The sequence below is a fragment of the Vanessa cardui genome, chromosome 27 (assembly GCF_905220365.1).
Source record: "Vanessa cardui chromosome 27, ilVanCard2.1, whole genome shotgun sequence".
NCBI classification, from domain to species: Eukaryota; Metazoa; Arthropoda; class Insecta; order Lepidoptera; family Nymphalidae; genus Vanessa; species Vanessa cardui.
This window is the reverse complement of record NC_061149.1, coordinates 1,897,865-1,916,679: the sequence shown is the minus strand read 5'-3', so window position 1 is coordinate 1,916,679 and position 18,815 is coordinate 1,897,865. Positions and strand designations below refer to the sequence as shown.

The following is an 18,815-nucleotide window of genomic DNA, read 5'->3' as shown; positions in this document are numbered from 1 at the left end:
TCCGATACTAGCTGTGGCGTCTATCGGAATGTTCTGAAATCGTGGAGATACGACAAATGATAATTTTAAAGCAGTTAACGCACAAACTATAAATAAGGACTTGAATTCAGACACAAGTTTATTCCGCGGTTTTCTTAAAAGTTTTCCCGTGAAATGTTAGCACGGCTGGTGTATTTGGTGTTCACGCTACTGTCGTCTGCATAGCAGTGAAGGTTGAACCCCCAATACTAACACCCCCCCCCCTGCCTACAGCCATGGCACTGATTAATCTGATTTTGCCAGAAATCTACCTTGAGTAGGACACAAGTAATAATGGAAAAACAACTTATCACTGTACAGCGCCATCTATTGAGATATAGAGTAAAATAGGCAATGTACATTGAATAAATACATTTAAATCTATACTAAATACTAATATTATAAACGCGTAAGCAACTCTCTGCCTTTTCAAGCTTAAACCGCTTAATAGATTGAGATGAAATTTGTTATGGAGATAGTTTCAGCGCTAGAGAAGCGCTCTTTTTTAATTTCACCTTTAGAAGAGGTAAAATTGTGGGTGACGGTTTATATGCCGTAATGTTGCAGGGTCAGCATATAAAATATGTTATAATATTTATAATTCTATTGTAATAATCAACAGTAATGTACTAAATCAGTATATTTATATAAAAAACTGAAATGATTATTATTTATTATATAAGATGCAGCCCTTTTTGGAGGTTTAGTGTGATATAATATTAAATTAAACATATTAATCAACTAGCTATACCCGCCCGCTTCGCTGGGCATTAGTCGCAGAAAAATTAATTTTTAATTTTTCCTTCTTTGTATATTATATGCAGGACTAAAGAACTCAGTAACTTTATTTCTTTTTGAGTAAACATGGACGAGATTTAAAAAAAATAAACGTGGGAAAGAAATGTTTGAAATTTTTTTGTTTTTCTTAATTTAGGTTTTCAACGGATTTTGGAAGGATTTAAATACAGTAGAGCCTACTACCGATAGGTCATATAGGAATAAAAAAAGTTCGGTCGTATTTGGGTAAGGAGGATTACAGCATGGTCATGACGTCAGCAGCTTTTGAGTACCTTTTGTCAGTGCACAATGCACATATTGAGTATCACTACATAGTATAAAACAAAGTCGCTTTCTCTGCCCCTATGTACCTTTGTATGCCAAAATCTTTAAAACTACGCAACGGATTTTGATGCGGTTTTTTTAATATATACGAATGATTCGAGAGGAAGGTTTTTGTATATAATACATGGACAATATAGTAAAGAAACGCGGACAATTTTAGAAGTTTGATGTGATGTCGTAAATAAACAAATTCTGTAGTATATAAATTTAGTATCAGTATTGCACCCGTGTGAAGCCAGGGCGGGTTGCTAGTTGATCTTAAAAATTGTTTATTTAATTAAATGTTTTAGAAATAAAGGTTTTATTATATATATAAAAAAACTATGAAATATTTTATTGATTATTTAATTTCGTATAAAATCTTGCCTATGTACAGATTTTTACATAAATTCTTATTGTCTATTCTATTATATTTTGACATAGTGACTATGTTAACAAAAATGCACGCGTACTGAAAATAATTTGTAAACTTAATTCAATATTTTATAATTATGGTGGGTTAAACTAGTATTTAGTAATTCATTTTGTTTAATTGAAAAAAAAATATAAAAATTCACAACAATACAGACTAAAAATAAAAAAAAAACACAATTGATTTTTTTATACAATACAATTTGGGTTATAATTGATTTATCTACAAAATCTCTATAATAATTGTCTTATTAATTATAATTACACATTATTCTGATACAACTAATATATTATACATAGCGATTTTACATCACCATTAAATGTATTTTTTTTTCTAACCTTAAAAATATTTCGCGCCAATTTCATGATATACGTACAAATATTATATACATTTAGAATTAGAACACAAAACAGTAAAGATTATTAATGTATTATACAATGCCTTTCGATTTTGAGAGGCCATATTAAATAGGCACCATTTTTTTAATGTAAATCTAATTATTTCTACGTCTAGATAGACTGGCTGAAAACGCATCGTAAAATGGTACCACTCGTGTATAGTACGACACAACTTAGATGTAGCGTCGGCAAAATTCGTAAAACCGATCACATCCGAATTAAGTACGCTATCCCAAATTATCAATAATTATTTCTTATGTGAATATGATCTTTATACAAACGTAATAACTTGTAATATTTGACACGTCGATTTACATGCACTTGCTTTCTTGGGTTGAACTGACGCGAGAATCTATAGCGACGAATAGCGTCGAATGGCGCGGAAGGGAGCTGTTTCTATTGGTTGTGTAAATCGGCAGTAATCGGTTTTACTGAATTTACCGATCTAAGTTGTGTAGTACTAAAGTTGTCGAATTTATTTTAGTTATTTCAAACTGCGACTCTATCTAGATATATCTAATGCTAACTACTACATTATAGGACATTTTGATAACAATTATTTGAAAAAAGTATGTATATACATATTACACAGACTATATGTACTCATATTATTTCTAAATAAGGATAATTAAAAAAATAAAATCATTATCTCATACAAAATGGAATATTGCTTCTGAGGTTGTAGGTTATAAAAGGTATCAGACGTACAGTCAGAGTAAGAAAACCTTCGTCAGTTTTCAAATTAATTCCTTTATCAAGTCTTAAGCTCTTAGTACCTTTTGTATCTAAACATCGAATCATTGCGACGCAATATGTCACTCTCGATCGGTAAAGCAGATTATCGCTCATACTGAGCACACGAAAGTAGATCTTAAGGTGACGAACCTTTTCTTACCCTGACTGTACATGTACATTTTTTCTAGTAGTTTTGAAACTTTTGAATCATAAGTGACATTGGCGAAATAATCTGTACCTTTATGGCACAAATAAAAAAAAATGTGAGTTTTGTATTTATTTAAATGTATATATTTTTAAAATGGCACTTAATTAAATAGACATTGGGAAGTTAGTTGGGGATTGTGTGAAGATAATATCTAGTAGTAGTATTCCTCTATACTCTATTCCAACCATAGACAAATGCCAAACAAACATCATTTTACAGCAAATTGACGCGATCTCATTGGTCGAGAGCTTTATTAATCTGTGATACTCATTGCGGATTGGAGAATGGCGTTTTGAATCTCGACGAAACTGTTATCGGAATTTTGGAAGTGAAATTAAAGTGGATGTAAGTTGTTAAGTGTATGTTGTATTATGAATAAATATATTTTGATTACAAACTCTTAGTCGCATGAAATACGTATACATATATAAAGGTATTTTAACTTTATTCCGACTTCAATAGGCTGTATAATGTTATTTATTAAAAAAGGTCAGCACTTATGTTTTAACATTTTTGTACACAACATGTAATTCTATATAAAAAAAAACTAAGCTATATAACTATTTGTTTAATATATTTAAAGTTATAAACATTTTTTTATATATAAAAATACTCGTTATATAAAAAGCATTTTTGCTTTACAATTAATATTTCATCAACAATAACCCTCCCACTATGGACTTAGAAAAACATCAATATTATTTTTAAAAATACATAAATTATAATTGAGAGCTGAGATGGCCCAGTGGTTAGAACGCGCGCATCTTAACCGATGATTGCGGGTTCAAACCCAGGCAACACCACTATATATATCTGCTTAATTTGTGTTTATAATTCATCTCGTGCTCGGCGGCGAAGGAACACATCGTGAGGAAACCTGCATGTGTCTAATTTCATCGAAATTCTGCCACATGTGCATTCCACCGCCGCATTGAAACAGCGTGGTGGAATATGTTCCAAACCCTCTCCTTAATGGAAGAGGAGGCCTTATCCCAGCAGTGGGTAATTTGTAGGCTGTAACTTTTTACTTTTTTTATATATTATAATTTAGTTATTTTTTAATGTTTGTTGAATATTGAAATGACTTGAAAATGAATAATATGATAACACAATATTGTTAATAGTATTGGGCTTTTAAAATGAAGCCGGAGGGTTAGCTAAAACAGAATGAGCAATTATAGAAAAGTGTTAATTAGAAATAGCATTCGTTTAATTGATTATCTTTATCATACATATAATAAATATTTACAATGTAAAAAATGAAAATTCAGCCCGTAATCATCCCATCGCTGGGCATAGACTTTTAGCAGAAGAATCAGTTGTTATATGGCTTTAAGCTTGCATCTTAAGAAAGGGTTCAAATCCATTTAAGTAATTCATTTAATGATAAAGGAAAACATTGTGAGGAAACCAGCATGTGTCTAATAGGCTTAGGTTATTTTTTAACGAAAGTTGAAAATAATACTTAGTTTTATTCAAAAATCCATAAATAAAATCCATTTTTTTAAATGTTTTTCACGTGACACAAAACGCTCCCGATTGGCCGGGCAATGATGAAGTCACATGCTCGTTAACCTTCTATATGTACCACAGATTAAAATACAGGCAAGTGACGTCACCCACCCCATTGAAGCGCCATATTGTCCAAGTAGCGTTTTCGCGGGCTATTTAAATATGGTATTTTCAATTTGATATTTGATTTACTGTCCTTAACCTCTACTAAATAATATGAAGTGGATTTTGGAAACCAGTCAAATAGCCTAAGCATGGAGCCGTATTGGAATAGCTTGGCGGGTTTAGCTCCAAATCTTAACCTCAAAGATTTTAGCCCAGCGCTGGGATATTTACAGACTGTTAATTTGGTTCATATATTTCATTACAGGTTGTAGAGATAGTATGGCAACGTTATCTAAATGCAGATTTTTTTAAAGATGTATTCCATCTAGAAGTAAAGTTTGGCTTGGAAAACATGAGGTAAAATGTTTTGTTATTTATATAATTAATCATAACATTAATTATAATCACATTATCAGAAGCGGTAATGCATCTGACTGTATTTTTAAATGTTGAAGAGTGACTACTGAGTTTCTTGCCGGTTCTTCTCGGTAGAGATTATACAGACGGCAAATTGGAACGTGGAATTAATATCTGTTGACTTCCAGGCAGGATGTATTATAGTACGACACAACTCAGATGTAGCATCGGCAAAATTCGTAAAACCGATCACATCCGAACTAAGTACGCCATCCCAAATTATCAATATTTATTTCTCACGCGAATATCTTCATACAAACGTAATAACTTGTAATATCATATGAACTAATACATTCGTCAATTTGACGCGTCGATTTACATGCACTTGCTTTCTCTGACGCGTAAATATAGTGATGAATAGCGTCGAATGGCGCGATAGGGAGCTATTTCTATTGGTTATGTAAATCGGCAGTAATCGGTTTTATTATCATTCCATTGCATTTTCCGATGCTACATCTAATTTGTGTCGTACAACACATACATATAAAATTGTATTTAACTAACATGATTGTATTCTTAAATGTTGAAGAGTAACTACTGAGTTTCTTGACGGTTCTTCTCTGTAGAATCTGCTTTCCGAACCGGTGGTAGCTTCACTTAATTGTTAAATGACGATTCAAAAGTGCTTGTAAATCAGAATAAAGTATATTTTGATTTGATTTGATTCTTATTAATCTATTTGAAATATATATATAATAATATCATTAAAAATATATCTTTAATTATGATTTAATGTATACAGGCTTAAATATTAGAGAATGCTATTTCCTTAACACTCAAATTTAACGTAATTACATATAGAGAGACAATTATTATAGCAATGCCAATGAGTTAGTAACAGTATTTAATCTAACAACACTTCTTAATGGTAGACTGGCATTGAAAATCCGACTGGCATTTGATCTCATATTGTCAAAACACTGCCATTACACTCTATATACTATTCTTATATGTATAATTACACTGCTTTGCATTTGCCAATCGTGCCAGTAAAATGCCAGTCACGTTTTAACGTCCGTACGTGTTGTGTATGTGCGTCTGTGGTTTTCGCGTGTTAAAATAGACCCTTTGCTTTGCTGTCAGCTGCGAATTTCCTAACATGCACGATGTAGTCTAACATCACTGTCGCGAACGCCGCGTCCAGTACGAATTGTGGTATTTTACCTGGAAACAATAATAATATCATTAATGGCTTGTGTGTATAAGCAAGCAACAAAGCCTGTAAATTCCCACAGCTGGGCTAAAGGCCTCCTCTCCCTTTGAGGAGAAGGTTTCGAACATCCACCACGCTGTTCCAATGTGGGTTGGTGGAATACACATGTGGCACGATTTCTGTGAAATTTGTCACATGCAGGTTTCCTCACGATGTTTTCCTTCCCCGCTGAGCACGAGATGAATTATAAAGACAAATTAAGCACATGAATCAGCGATGCTCGCCTGGGTTTGAACCTGCAATCATCGGTTAAGATGCACGCGTTCTAACCATTGTAAGCAAAGTAATTTATAATAATATTTTTTTAATACATGTATTTTTTATGCTATTGGTTGGCGGACGAGCAAGTGAGCTATTTGGTGGTAAGTGGTCACCATATCGCCCATAGACAATGACGCTGTTAGAAATATTAACTATTCCTTACATCGTCAATGCGCCACCAACCTTGGGAACTAAGATGTTATGTCCCTTGTGCCTGTAGTTACACTGGATCACTCACCCTTCAAATTGGAACACAACATCAAGGTACTATTGTTTGGGGGTAGAATATCTGATAAGTTGGTTTTACCTACCCAAAAATCCTACCAAGTAAATATATAATATATTTTCATCATCCTCCTGCCCTTATGCCAATTTTATTTGGGGTCGGTGCAGCATGTCTCCTTCCATACTTCTCTGTCAGACGTCATCTCACAAGTAACATTCTTTGTAACCATATCATCTTTCACACAATCCATCCATCGTTTCCTTGGTCGTCCTCTACCTCATAATATGTTCCTCATTCCTCCATTACATGCCCATACCATGATAGATATAATATGTTTTGCTAATATTAATTTTCAATGTTTTTATTTTATCAATTTCATTGCCTTAACTACTTTTTATTTAGTAATTTATTTGTTTATTTTCTGTCACGGTCTGTGCGGCGAAGGAAAACATCGTGAGGAAACCTGCATGTGACGAATTTCATAGAAATTCTGCCACATGTGTATTCCACCAACCCGCATTGGAACATTGTGGTGGAATATGTTCCAAAGAGCTTCTCCTCAAAGGGAGAAGAGGCCTTTAGCCCAGCAGTGGGAATTTCCAGGCTGTTGTTGTTGTTGTTGCATTTTCTGTCACATAATTCTTTTGTTTTATTACATAAGCTAAATTAAAATAATTTATTACTCTATTCTAAATGAATATTTGTGAACATAATATAATATAAGTGGACAATGGCGGCTGTTAAAATTACTTAGCACCATAATTTTACCTTTAAGATCACAACACATGAGCCACTGGAAGACGGTTCTCTGTACAACCTTCCCACCCTCCTCCACGGTTTTGGGGGTGAGGCACCAACAGCCCACTTTATTGTGACCTCTGTGGATGTGTTAGTTAGATTAATTATATATAATGTTGTTTTAAATTTTCGCGATCATTACACATTTAAATAAAACTAGTTATAACGGATTTTAATCGGGTAGACTACCCGTGCCCACGAACGCTGTAAAGTGCTCGAAACGTCGGGATGTCCAAAATAATTAATATACGCGATTAAAATCCGTTATAACCAGTTTTATTTAATTATATATCTTGGTGAGGGAGACAGCTACGCTTGACCACTTTATTGTGACCTCTGGGGATGTGTAAGTTAGAATAATTATATATTTTGGTGAGGGAGACAGCTACGCTTGACCACTTTATTGTGACCTCTGGGGATGTGTAAGTTAGAATAATTATATATTTTGGTGAGGGAGACAGCTACGCTTGACCACTTTATTGTGACCTCTGTGGATGTGTCAGTTAGATTAATTATATATCTTGGTGAGGGAGACAGCTATGCATGACGCTCGCCAATATTACACTATTTTTAATTTAATTTATAAACATCTATGGGCTTATAGTTTCCCATGCTATTTTTACACTTTGGCGTTTTATGGTTTTACTGAACATCAACAGCATTCCTGGGTAGGAGAGTCGTTTTATTGGAAGATGATGCCAATGGGGCTTTTTTCATAAAATAATTAATACATAATGTAAATAATGATAGTCGTTCAAGTTTTTACAGGAGCTGTCATCGAGAAAATAGTATAGTTCTGACAATCTACCAAGACATCTAAATAACCAAAGGGAAATCATTATTTAAATAATATAATATTGTTTTTTTTTTTTAAAAAACAGTAAAATATATTTTTTCAACATAAATGCAATTTTAATTATCATCAAAAGCTGTCTCGATCCGTTTGAGCAGTCACTCACCTGACCATATCTTTGGCGGGCGGGTACCCGGGCACGGCCACGCTGACCCCGCTAGTGATGTAGCACGAGGCTTCGCCCCCCTCCACGACGCGACCGTCGGGCCCGAGCGGCGCCAGGCGGCGCAGGATGACGAAGTCCCGCGGGGCGATGATGCCGCGCCCGCCGCCCGCCGTCACCTGGTACGACAGGTCTATGCCCGGACCGATTTCCTGGAAACCAGATCCAAATTATCAATGAGGTTCTAACGATTATTTTTTTTTAATTCACGACCTCTTTGGTGGAGTACGCCACTCCGAGGTTCGTTCTATTCTCGGGCGATTCGATGTAGAAAAAATTAATCAGTTTTGTATGTTGTCTCTGGTCTGGGTGTTTTTGGTACTGTCGTTACTTCTGATTTTTTATATAATTTAATTTAATTTATTTATATCAGCTAATGAGTCCATGTGAAAAATAATGTGAGTATTTTGCCGTTTATTCTCGCTGTAGGCTGAAGGCTGTTCTTCGAAACGGTGGTACGGTAAAAATATTGACGATTGAAAAATGAATTATCATAAAGTTTGCTTAAATAAAATATATTTAGCACGATATCAATTATAAACATAATATTATTATACACTACAAATATTATAAACACAATATATTATTACATTATAAAAAGCACGCGTTCTAACCCCTGGGCCATCTCGGCAATGAGTACGATATTGCTAATTTTAAAAGCCTTACCTTAATCAGTTCACTCTTTAATATGGTAGGGTTCCATTCAGGTAACTTTGTGAGATTATTTTTGAATTCCTCAAACAGGAACTTTGCTGGACAGTCGACTATACCCTGGAATAGAAAACGAATATTAATGAGTTGATTTATTTTCCCGATATATATATTATGATTTAGGTTAGTGGACGAGCATATGGGCCACCTGATGGTAAGTGGTCACCATCACCCATAGACAATGACGCTGTAAGAAATATTAACTATTCCTTACATCGTCAATGCGCCACCAACCTTGGGAACTAAGATGTTATGTCCCTTGTGCCTGTAGTTACACTGGCTTACTCACTCTTCAAACACAACAGTACTGAGTACTGTTATTTGGCGGTAGAATAACTAATGAGTGGGTGGTACCTACCCAGACGGGCTTGCACAAAGCCCTACCACCAAATGATATGTTGTGTACTTTTTGGGTATAGTTACATTTTGACTGGCAAAATGGTCTCTTTATAGATATTGGCACTGTGAGAACATCGCATGTCATCGATCTGATAACGAGTAACCGTTTTCACCGCATCTAAACAACTGGGAATATCGTTTTGGCACGTCAAAGCACTCAATATACGATAACATTAAACTCGTGAAATATTCGTGGAACCTTAATTGATTTATCTATTTATATTAGTAAAGTAAACAGCCTGTAAATTTCCCACTGCTGGGTTAATGGCCTCCTCTCCCACGCTGTTCTAATGCGGGTTTGTAGAATGCACATGTGGCAGAATTTCAATGAAATTAGACACGTGCAGGTTTCCTCACGATGTTGTTTTTCTATTAAGTCTTGTATAATTGTTTGTCTACCAAATAAATAAATCGAGTAAAGCAACAGTCTGTTGATACGCTACCGGGCTAAGGTTTCTCTCGATGAGAACGTTTAAAGTTTATACCACAATCTATTCTATGTATCTATTTAACTGAAAGATAAGCAAATTTCACGATTCCTTCAACAAGCAAGAGATGGAGATGGTACTTGTCTAGTTGAGTACTAAGGCCTGTAATGTATTCTAATTCAAATACGTACCGTAAATCTGTAGACTTTGCCGAACTGTTCGCACTGCTTCGATTCGACTATGTCGCCCTTCTGCGAGCCTCGCTTCTCCAGCTTCCAATCTGGAAGGTTGATTGTCTTCCACGCGTTCTGCATTCCCTCTTCTGCCATTTGCTTGTATTCATCTATCTGGAAAGTAACGTTATAGACGTAAATATGTGGTATCGAAAAACACTAAGACTACGAGGCTTTAGCTCCCTTTGAGGAGAATAGGAACTCTAATACAGATTGGTTACACACGAGGCCTTCCTTGACTGACCACAAGCACGAGATAAATTATAAACGCAAATTAAGCACATGAAAATTCAGTGGCGCTTGACTAGGTTTGAACTGTAATCATCGGTCAAGATCGTTCTAACAACTGGGCCATCTAGGCTCATCGGGGTATCTAATATGTTGTGCTCTATCATACTGTTTTAATCAGCTGACTGCCACGTTGATCTCTAGACCAAATAGTAGCTTACTGATAAACTTGTAATACTTGAACTTTGGTGTTTAAGTTCAGGCCAAAAAACAAATATTTCTTTGGATATTTCATTCTCTCTCTGGTCAAAACGGATTCTCACCTTCACGGAGGATGACATAAATTATAAACACATAATTGGATGGAAAATCAATGTCGAATGCTTGGTATAGAATTTGACGTGTTTTTATAAAGAGGCGATTTATTCTTTCTTTCCATAAATATAATGTAAAATGTAAAAATACAGATCACAACAAATGACCACCAATATCAACCCAATACCACCAACATTGGGTTGCTTGGTCAGGTCAGGGCGAAAGAAGGAATGAGGTATTTCCATCGAAACAATCTCTGTGATAACCCTGAACCGAGTTCGAAGTGTTTCCACTTCCGTTACATGGAAGGCACTTTTCGGTCGTATTTGTGTCTAATAGGATTATAAGAGTGAAACAGTAGACAGTGCATCTTTGTTGCACATGCATTAATAAATTTCTTTCGATATCTTTTTAAATATCCTTTTTTCCTGTCATATTTTCTACGTCATACTGACGTAGCCAGTAAATACGATAAAAAATAAACAACAACACAACAACAGCCTGTAAATTGCCCACTGCTGGGCCAAGGCCTCCTCTCCCTTTGAGGAGAAGGTTTGGAACGTATTACAGCACGCTATTTCAATGCTGGTTGGTGGAATACACATGTGGCAGAATTTCTATGAAATCAGACAGATGCAGGTTTCCTCACGATGTTTTCCTTCACCTCCGAATGAGAATATTAAGTGGTGCTTGCCTGTTTGAACCCGTAATCATCGGTTAAGATGCATGTGTTCTAATTATTTAGCCATCTCGGCTCATAAAAAATATATTAATCCTAATTAAACTTATTGACGATTCGACATATTTATATACATATGTTAGTCGAAAGCATAATAACTATGACTAATTGTAAACATAGCGCAGCTGTAAATGATAAAATTTATTCATTTGTCGTTTGACGCAACCTCTTTAATCTAAACTCGATAGTTCTTTGTTTTGAATTTAATAATAATATGATTACTATGTGTAATAATAATATTTAATTTATTTACTTGACGTTAAAAAGGAGTGTAATGCTTTCAAGATACATTTATGTATTTGTGTTTTTTTCAATCATAACTTTAAATACATACAGATTATGATATATGGGTTATCGATAGAATCCTTAAGTTATCCTGAGTGAAAATAGCTATGGGTTTGATCATTTTCGTGTTAGTAGAGGTTAATAAATTTCCCACTGCTGGGCTAAGGTCTTCTCTCCCTTTTAAGGAGTTTTGGAACACATACGACCACGCTGTTCCAATGCGGGTAATTGGTGGTGTAATACACAAATTTTAAAGTGGTGTAATACACATGTGGCGGAATTTCTATGAAATATGACACATGCAGGTTTCCTCACGATGTTTTCCTTTACCGTTAAGCACGAGGTGGATTATAAATATAAGCGATAGCTGACCCAATTGAGTGGACCTCCGTTTATATACTAGTTTCTCTGTTGGGAATTAATGGTTCCTGGCTAAGTAATCAGTACACCGATTTCCAACTACTCAAGAGATCAGTGTCAATAAGTTTTGAGTTTCTGACAGAGATCAATAGAACTGAAGCTTAAGTTGTATACCACACGCCCATAAAAAAGTTTTAGTTATAATCTTTTCTCCTGGAATATATTTTATTGATTTAAAAAGTTTATTAGGACTTAATTAATAATTGAAAGAGTACTTTTAGGGGAAAAACAAAACGTCTGGATTTAGGCTCGGGTTCTATCACAGGACACTAATTACTGTAAAGAACAGCATTGTAAATGTTTATTTGAAAAGAGCAACTATGCGAGTTTCTCGTTGGAGGCTGCATTCCGAAACGGTGGTAGTATTTAATTATCGACTATTCAAAAACGTTTCATTGTGAAGATTACTTGAATAAAATTAAATTGTTTTGATTATCGGTAAGGGTAAGGGGATTACCCCAGGAACTTCTCTAGCATGGAGGCCCATAGTGGGCCAACCGTCGGGGCATTACGGTATGCGTAAGTGATCCTATGATGCCCCCTCTGTAAAGACGTGGGTACCGCTGGTTTTTTAGTGGGTATGTCCCATATACACTACATAATCACGCAGGGGAAACGCGTATTGCGTTTTTCCAGGGAAAAATGAGGGTATTGGGATTGGGTAACTTACTGTCAACCACTCAGCTTTGAAGGGTTCATTGCTATCTCGATTGAAAAGATGTTTCATCCAGCTGGCGATGGAGAAACCGAATCTGTTCATGTTATCCAGTTTCTTCTGTAACTCCTCTTCAGTTCCGACGTTCTCCAATTCTCCGATGTGCTTCTCCATTTCGTTTTCTGTTAGCGCGGGAGTTTCGGATTTTGACGCCATGTTTGTTTTGACAATTTTAACTGTCTGTTTTTTGTTTTGTTATTTATTATCTGTGTACGTTTATTTATTTAAAATATAATTTAAATATCGAATTTTAAAGTAAATTAATATTTGAAAATATAAATTCATTTATAATACGAATCATTTCGCTTACGAATAGTATATTTGACGTTTATTTTTTAATCTTTTCGAACGCAACGGATAATGATATGGATGGTATTAGTTTCTGCAAGATTCCGGATCTATTTCTAATTTTGTCTATTCATATATTAGACGCTCATATCAAAAATACACTGATTAAATAGTCTTACAAGAACTACCCTCTTCTCGAACAGGACGGATTGGAATCACATAAATACGTCAGAACGCTTAGTAACGGTTTAATGTTCGGTTGACTGTCGGTCGATTGGTTCGAGTCTGTTTGTATCGGTCGTGGTATTTACTGTTCTTACATACGTATAGTACGACAGAACTTAGATGTCGCATCGGCAAAATTCGTAAAACCGATCACATCCGAATTGAGTACGCTATCCCAAATTATCAATATTTATTTCTCACGCGAATATGATCTTTGCACAAACGTAATAACTTGTAATATCATATGACCTAATATATTCGTCAATTTGACGCGTCGATTTACATGCACTTGCTTTCTGTGACGCGTGAATTTATAGCGACGAATAGCGTCGAATGGCGCGATAGGGAGCTATTTCTATTGGTTGTGTAAATCGGCAGTAATCGGTTTTATTTTCATTCCATTGCATTTTCCGATGCTACATCTAATTTGTGTCTTACTATACATACTAATTAACCGTCTATGTATTGAAATATTCTTGTAACCGATTAAAGTTATGAAGTGATGGTAATTGTGTTCAATTATAAATAAATAAAGAACTGAAAAGTATAATAGCCATTCGCGTTACATTTATTTTATTTAATTAATCATAGGGTTTGTTGGAATAGTAATATTGCATAGTGATAGGCATATTACATGATTATATTAAAGATAAAAAAGCGTTGACTTATTTATTCTACTAATCGCACGCAGTTTTGCTCACGTTTTAAGGGTTTAGTTGTCAAAAGATGGGTCAGGCAAAAAAGTATGTCCTTTCTTGGAGTTTGAATTCATACCAAATTTTATCAAATTCGGTTCAGCGGTTTGATAGTGAAAGACCGACAGACAGATAGAAGTCTGTCTATCTTTATCTTATCTTACTTTTACATTTATAATATTAATAAAGATTTCTAGTCACGATAGACTTTGTAATTAAAATGTTGGAAAAGAGAATCTGATGAGTTTCTTGCTGGATGGATGGATTTTCGATGGATTTCGATGGACATTTCCGGTGGTAGATTTACTTTTAATATCGTTGGGTAAAATGTATATATATTTTATATATACATATAAAAAGGGTATCCGTTTCTATACAAAAATTCCGAAGACATTTTTAACTTTGCCGTTTCGTAAATTCAAATCGTTTGTAAAAAAGGCATATTATTCGACTGAATTTTTAACTAATATGACTGTATTTTATAAATGTTGAAAAAGAGTAACTACTGACTTTCTTGCCGGTTCTTCTCGGTAGAATCTACTTTCCGGTGGAAGCTTTAATTAATTGTTAAATGACGATTCAAAAGTGCTTGTAAAAGCCTACTTGAATAACGTTTATTTTGATTTTGATCTATAATACGAATCATTTCGCTTACGAATTGTAGTATATTTGACGTTTATTTTTCAATCTTTTCGAAGGCAACGGTAACGATCTTCTGATAGAATCGACAGACATCATAGGGTCGTATTATTAGGGTGATCGAGCAAAGAGGAAACCGAGAATACAGGAACACGTTTGTTCACCGTTTAAAGTACTTAATACACTAATTCAGTATCACAGTTGGCAACGAAGCGAATGCCAGTTCCTAGGATGGAGGTACTGGTCTTCACGAGAGCGAAATCGTAAGTGAGTGGTCTCTGAGCGCCTCCACCGGGTAGGCTCCGTCGTAGCGCGGAGTTAGTCGCGTCGTGACGTCACGATAGTGCTGCCGCCTCGCGGGAATCGTGCCGCGCTTCGTTACGCTAAGGAATTCATGATCGTCTCCGACCTATATACATATGTCCAGAGAAGCGGGTAGGCACAGCTAGTGTAGGTATTACAATGTATATAATCTATATCCGATTATGTTTGTATTATACAATCTTTGTAGATAGCAATAATCGCTACCGGCTTAGTTGATTGGAGATTTGATTGATCATATAAATTATTACAATCACAATCAATTTATTACACCACAAAACACCACTTGAAAGAGTAACTACTGAGTTTCTTGCCGGTTCTTGTCACAAGAATATACTTTCCGAACCGGTGGTAGCTTTGCTTATGTTTAAAGAATGTATTTATCATAAAATCTTAAAGTTCATTTAAAATGAGATATTATATCGATAATTTATGATAGTATGTGACAATATTTATATGTCTTGAACGCTAAGTGTCAAATTTTTCAAAAAAAAATGATCTTAAACTAGCTGTGTCCGAGACTTTGTACGCCTTTGAATATAATAAAAAATATATTGTAGCCTAAGTTACTCCCTATTATATCAGTTATCTGCCAGTGAAAGTCCCGTCAAAATCGGTCCAGCCGTTCCAGAGATTAGCCGGAACAAACAGATTGACAAAAAAATTTGTAAAAAATCTATTTTGGTATATGTACCGTGTATAAATACATATGTATTGAGTATAAAAGGGCTATTATAATATTACAGACACTCCAATTTTATTATATGTATAGATGTGACAATATTTATACCTCTTGAACGCTAAATGTCAAAATTGTCGAAAATAATCTTACGTAATCAATAAATGGTCCCTAAGGTTGGTTTAGTGATCTATAATGTCATAGGTAACCTAACACCGGACGTCCAACATATCAAACATATATCTATGTATGATATGTATAAATATAGATAATATATGTATATATTTTAATATTCTTAGCAAAAGAGCAGAGAGGTTCATCATAGTATAAACAATGATTACTTGAAATATTTTTAATATATTTACGTATATATTTTTATTGATTATTTCCACTTGTCCTAGTTTTCGGAACGTAGTTTCTTATCGTACGATACACTACAGACACTTCAATGAGAGATAATCACAAATACATTTGATCTGACTAACACCGAAAAAAAATTTATAAACAAACTGTCATTACATTTACTTATATTCGTGTACTGACATATGTGTGCCAGTTATCATACATTTAAATTTAATTAGTTAAGTAATATTTTTAGAACTAGAAATAGGAAAACTCTAAAACTATATTAAAAATATCATTACTGTAGTATAAAACAAAGTCGCTTACCGCTGTCTGCCCCTATGTAAGCTCAGCTCTTTAAAATTACGCAACGGATTTTGATGCGGATTTTTTTCATAGATAGAGTGATTCGAGAGGAAGGTTTTTGTACATAATTAGTGGCCAATATAGTAAAGAAACATTGATAATTTTGGAAGTTTCTAATGTCAAAGTCAAAAACCTTTATTCAAAATAGTGTTTACACTTTCTTATCGATTGTCGAAACTCCCACTGGGTCGGAATATAATACCTCATACCTGAGAAAAACCGGCGAAAGAAACTCGAAAGAAATCTATTTTTTTATAATATCAATTTACAATATACAAATTTGATGTCGGAAATAAAAAAAAAATCGTATTCGTAGTCGGGGGCGGATAGCTAGTTTTTAATATAGGAATTAATTTAAATAATACGTTAATACATTGCAAATTCAATCGAATTGATTTACTTCACGGAAATCCAATGGATTCCAAGTTTTTTATCTTTTATACAATCTTTAATCGAATAATACGGCTTATTAATCAGGTTTTTTGCTAACATGAGACTACATTGTATTAATATATATGAGCAAAGATTGAATACAATTCAGATTAAATAAATTTATATAATATATCAAAACTAGTTGGATTTAAGTTGAATTTAAAAACATAATCATTTAATCCTGTATAATATTATCAAATCGACAGCTAAATGATTTGTCTGTATGTCTGCGAAAATACTTTATTTTTTTATTTGTTTTATGGTATAGGTTGGCGGACGAGCATATGATCCACCTGATGGTAAGTCCAACACCCATAGACAATGACGCTGTAAGAAATATTAACTATTCCTTACATCGTCAACACGCCACCAACCTTGGGAACTAAGATGCTATGTCCCTTGTGCCTGTAGTTACACTGGCTCACTCACCCTTCAAACCGGAACTCAACAATACTGTGTATTGTTGTTTAGCGGTAGAATGTCTGATGAGTGGGTGGTACCTACCCAGGCGGGCTTGCACAAAGCCTTACGACCAAGTAAACTATTATTATTATGTGATTACCTTCTGTTGACTACTTTATTTTAAAGTAAAAGTAAAGGTAATTACAAAATAAACATTTTTTTGAGCTAATTAATTGGAAAATTTGGCTGACCCTACGAGACAGATCAATGAAGATACTACACTAATGTACTTTAAGAAAGTCTTCAAAAATCTCTTAGGGATAACCCACGGTATCCATTTTTTATCCTTAATTTTTCACTTGAAGTAATGTCTTATTTTCGAAGATATTTTAAGCAAGTAAAGTAAAGTAACAGCCTGGTAACTTTCCCACAGCTGGGCTAAGGCCTCCTCTCCCATTAAGGAGAGGGTTTGGAACGTATTCCACCACGCTGTTCCAATGCCGGTTTGTGGAATGCAAATGTTGCTGAATTTCGATGAAATTAGACACATGCAGGTTTCCTCACGATGTTTTCCTATACCGCCGAGCACGAGATGTATTATAAACACAAATTAACCACATACACATATGTATATAGTGGTGCTTGCCTGGGTTTGAACCCGAAATCATCGGTTGAGATGCACGTGTTCTAACCACTGGGCCATCTCAGCTCAATTATTTTAAGCAATACAGCATTAATCCTTATCCAATATCTCTAATACCTAATTACCTTAAATACATTATGCATTTAATATAGATCAATATGGCCTTTTGGGGCATGTAATTTAAATAAACATTTTCAAAGATTTAAAACGCAGGGACGTAGCGGTTTGTATTGTCCTGACTGGAAAGCTGAAATAAATACATTATGTAGTATATCTAGTATTGCACCCGTGCGAAGCCGGGACTGATCGCTAGTATAATATATATAGGAGATATATATCTTATATGATATAGATTAAGTCTATTTGTTTCCCACGTTATCATAAACTAGTTTTTTATTTATTCCAAATATAATTAGTTTTAAATGTCATATGTATTCTGCAAGTATAATCTTAACTCTGCAAAACACAGGAAATGATCTGCTATATTGATATGTTGTTATTATAATAGCATACTAGCGATCCGCTGCGGTTTCGCACGGATGCAATGCTGATACTAAATATACTTCTAATTATCAGTGTATGTAATATAAGTAGTTCATGTATTATATACAAAAACCTTCCTCTCGAATTACTCTATTTAATGAAAATAAACCGCATCAAAATCAGTTGCGTAGTTTCAAAGATCTGAGCATACATAGGGACAGCGGTTAGCGACTTTGTTTTATACTATGTAATTATATAGGATACACACATCAATATTGCGTACTTATCAGATGGTTTTGTCCTAGGCTACCCAGTAATTTACTAATCAGGGCGTCACGGTAGCATGCGATCGTGTGGCTACCGTTGAAAATACGAAGGGTACCACT

At 34.6% G+C, this 18,815-nt stretch overlaps 1 protein-coding gene across 2 annotated transcripts in view; it reads right to left on the bottom strand.

The window, feature by feature from the left end:
• Positions 1 to 5,938: 5,938 nt before the first annotated feature.
• Positions 5,939 to 18,815, bottom strand: part of LOC124541137 (steroidogenic acute regulatory protein-like) — a 35,560-nt gene continuing 22,683 nt past the window's right edge. The window contains exons 8-12 of one of the 2 annotated variants that reach the window (XM_047118982.1): positions 10,171 to 10,326; positions 9,108 to 9,212; positions 8,385 to 8,593; positions 7,396 to 7,505; positions 5,939 to 6,091 (exon numbers count right to left, since the gene is read on the bottom strand). In XM_047118982.1, the coding sequence (XP_046974938.1) occupies positions 5,982 to 6,091; positions 7,396 to 7,505; positions 8,385 to 8,593; positions 9,108 to 9,212; positions 10,171 to 10,326 (690 nt within the window). In that variant the 3' untranslated portion in view covers positions 5,939 to 5,981. Of the gene's footprint in view, positions 6,092 to 7,395; positions 7,506 to 7,846; positions 7,914 to 8,384; positions 8,594 to 9,107; positions 9,213 to 10,170; positions 10,327 to 18,815 lie in introns of those variants that run through there. The other variant, XM_047118983.1, reaches the window with a different exon arrangement.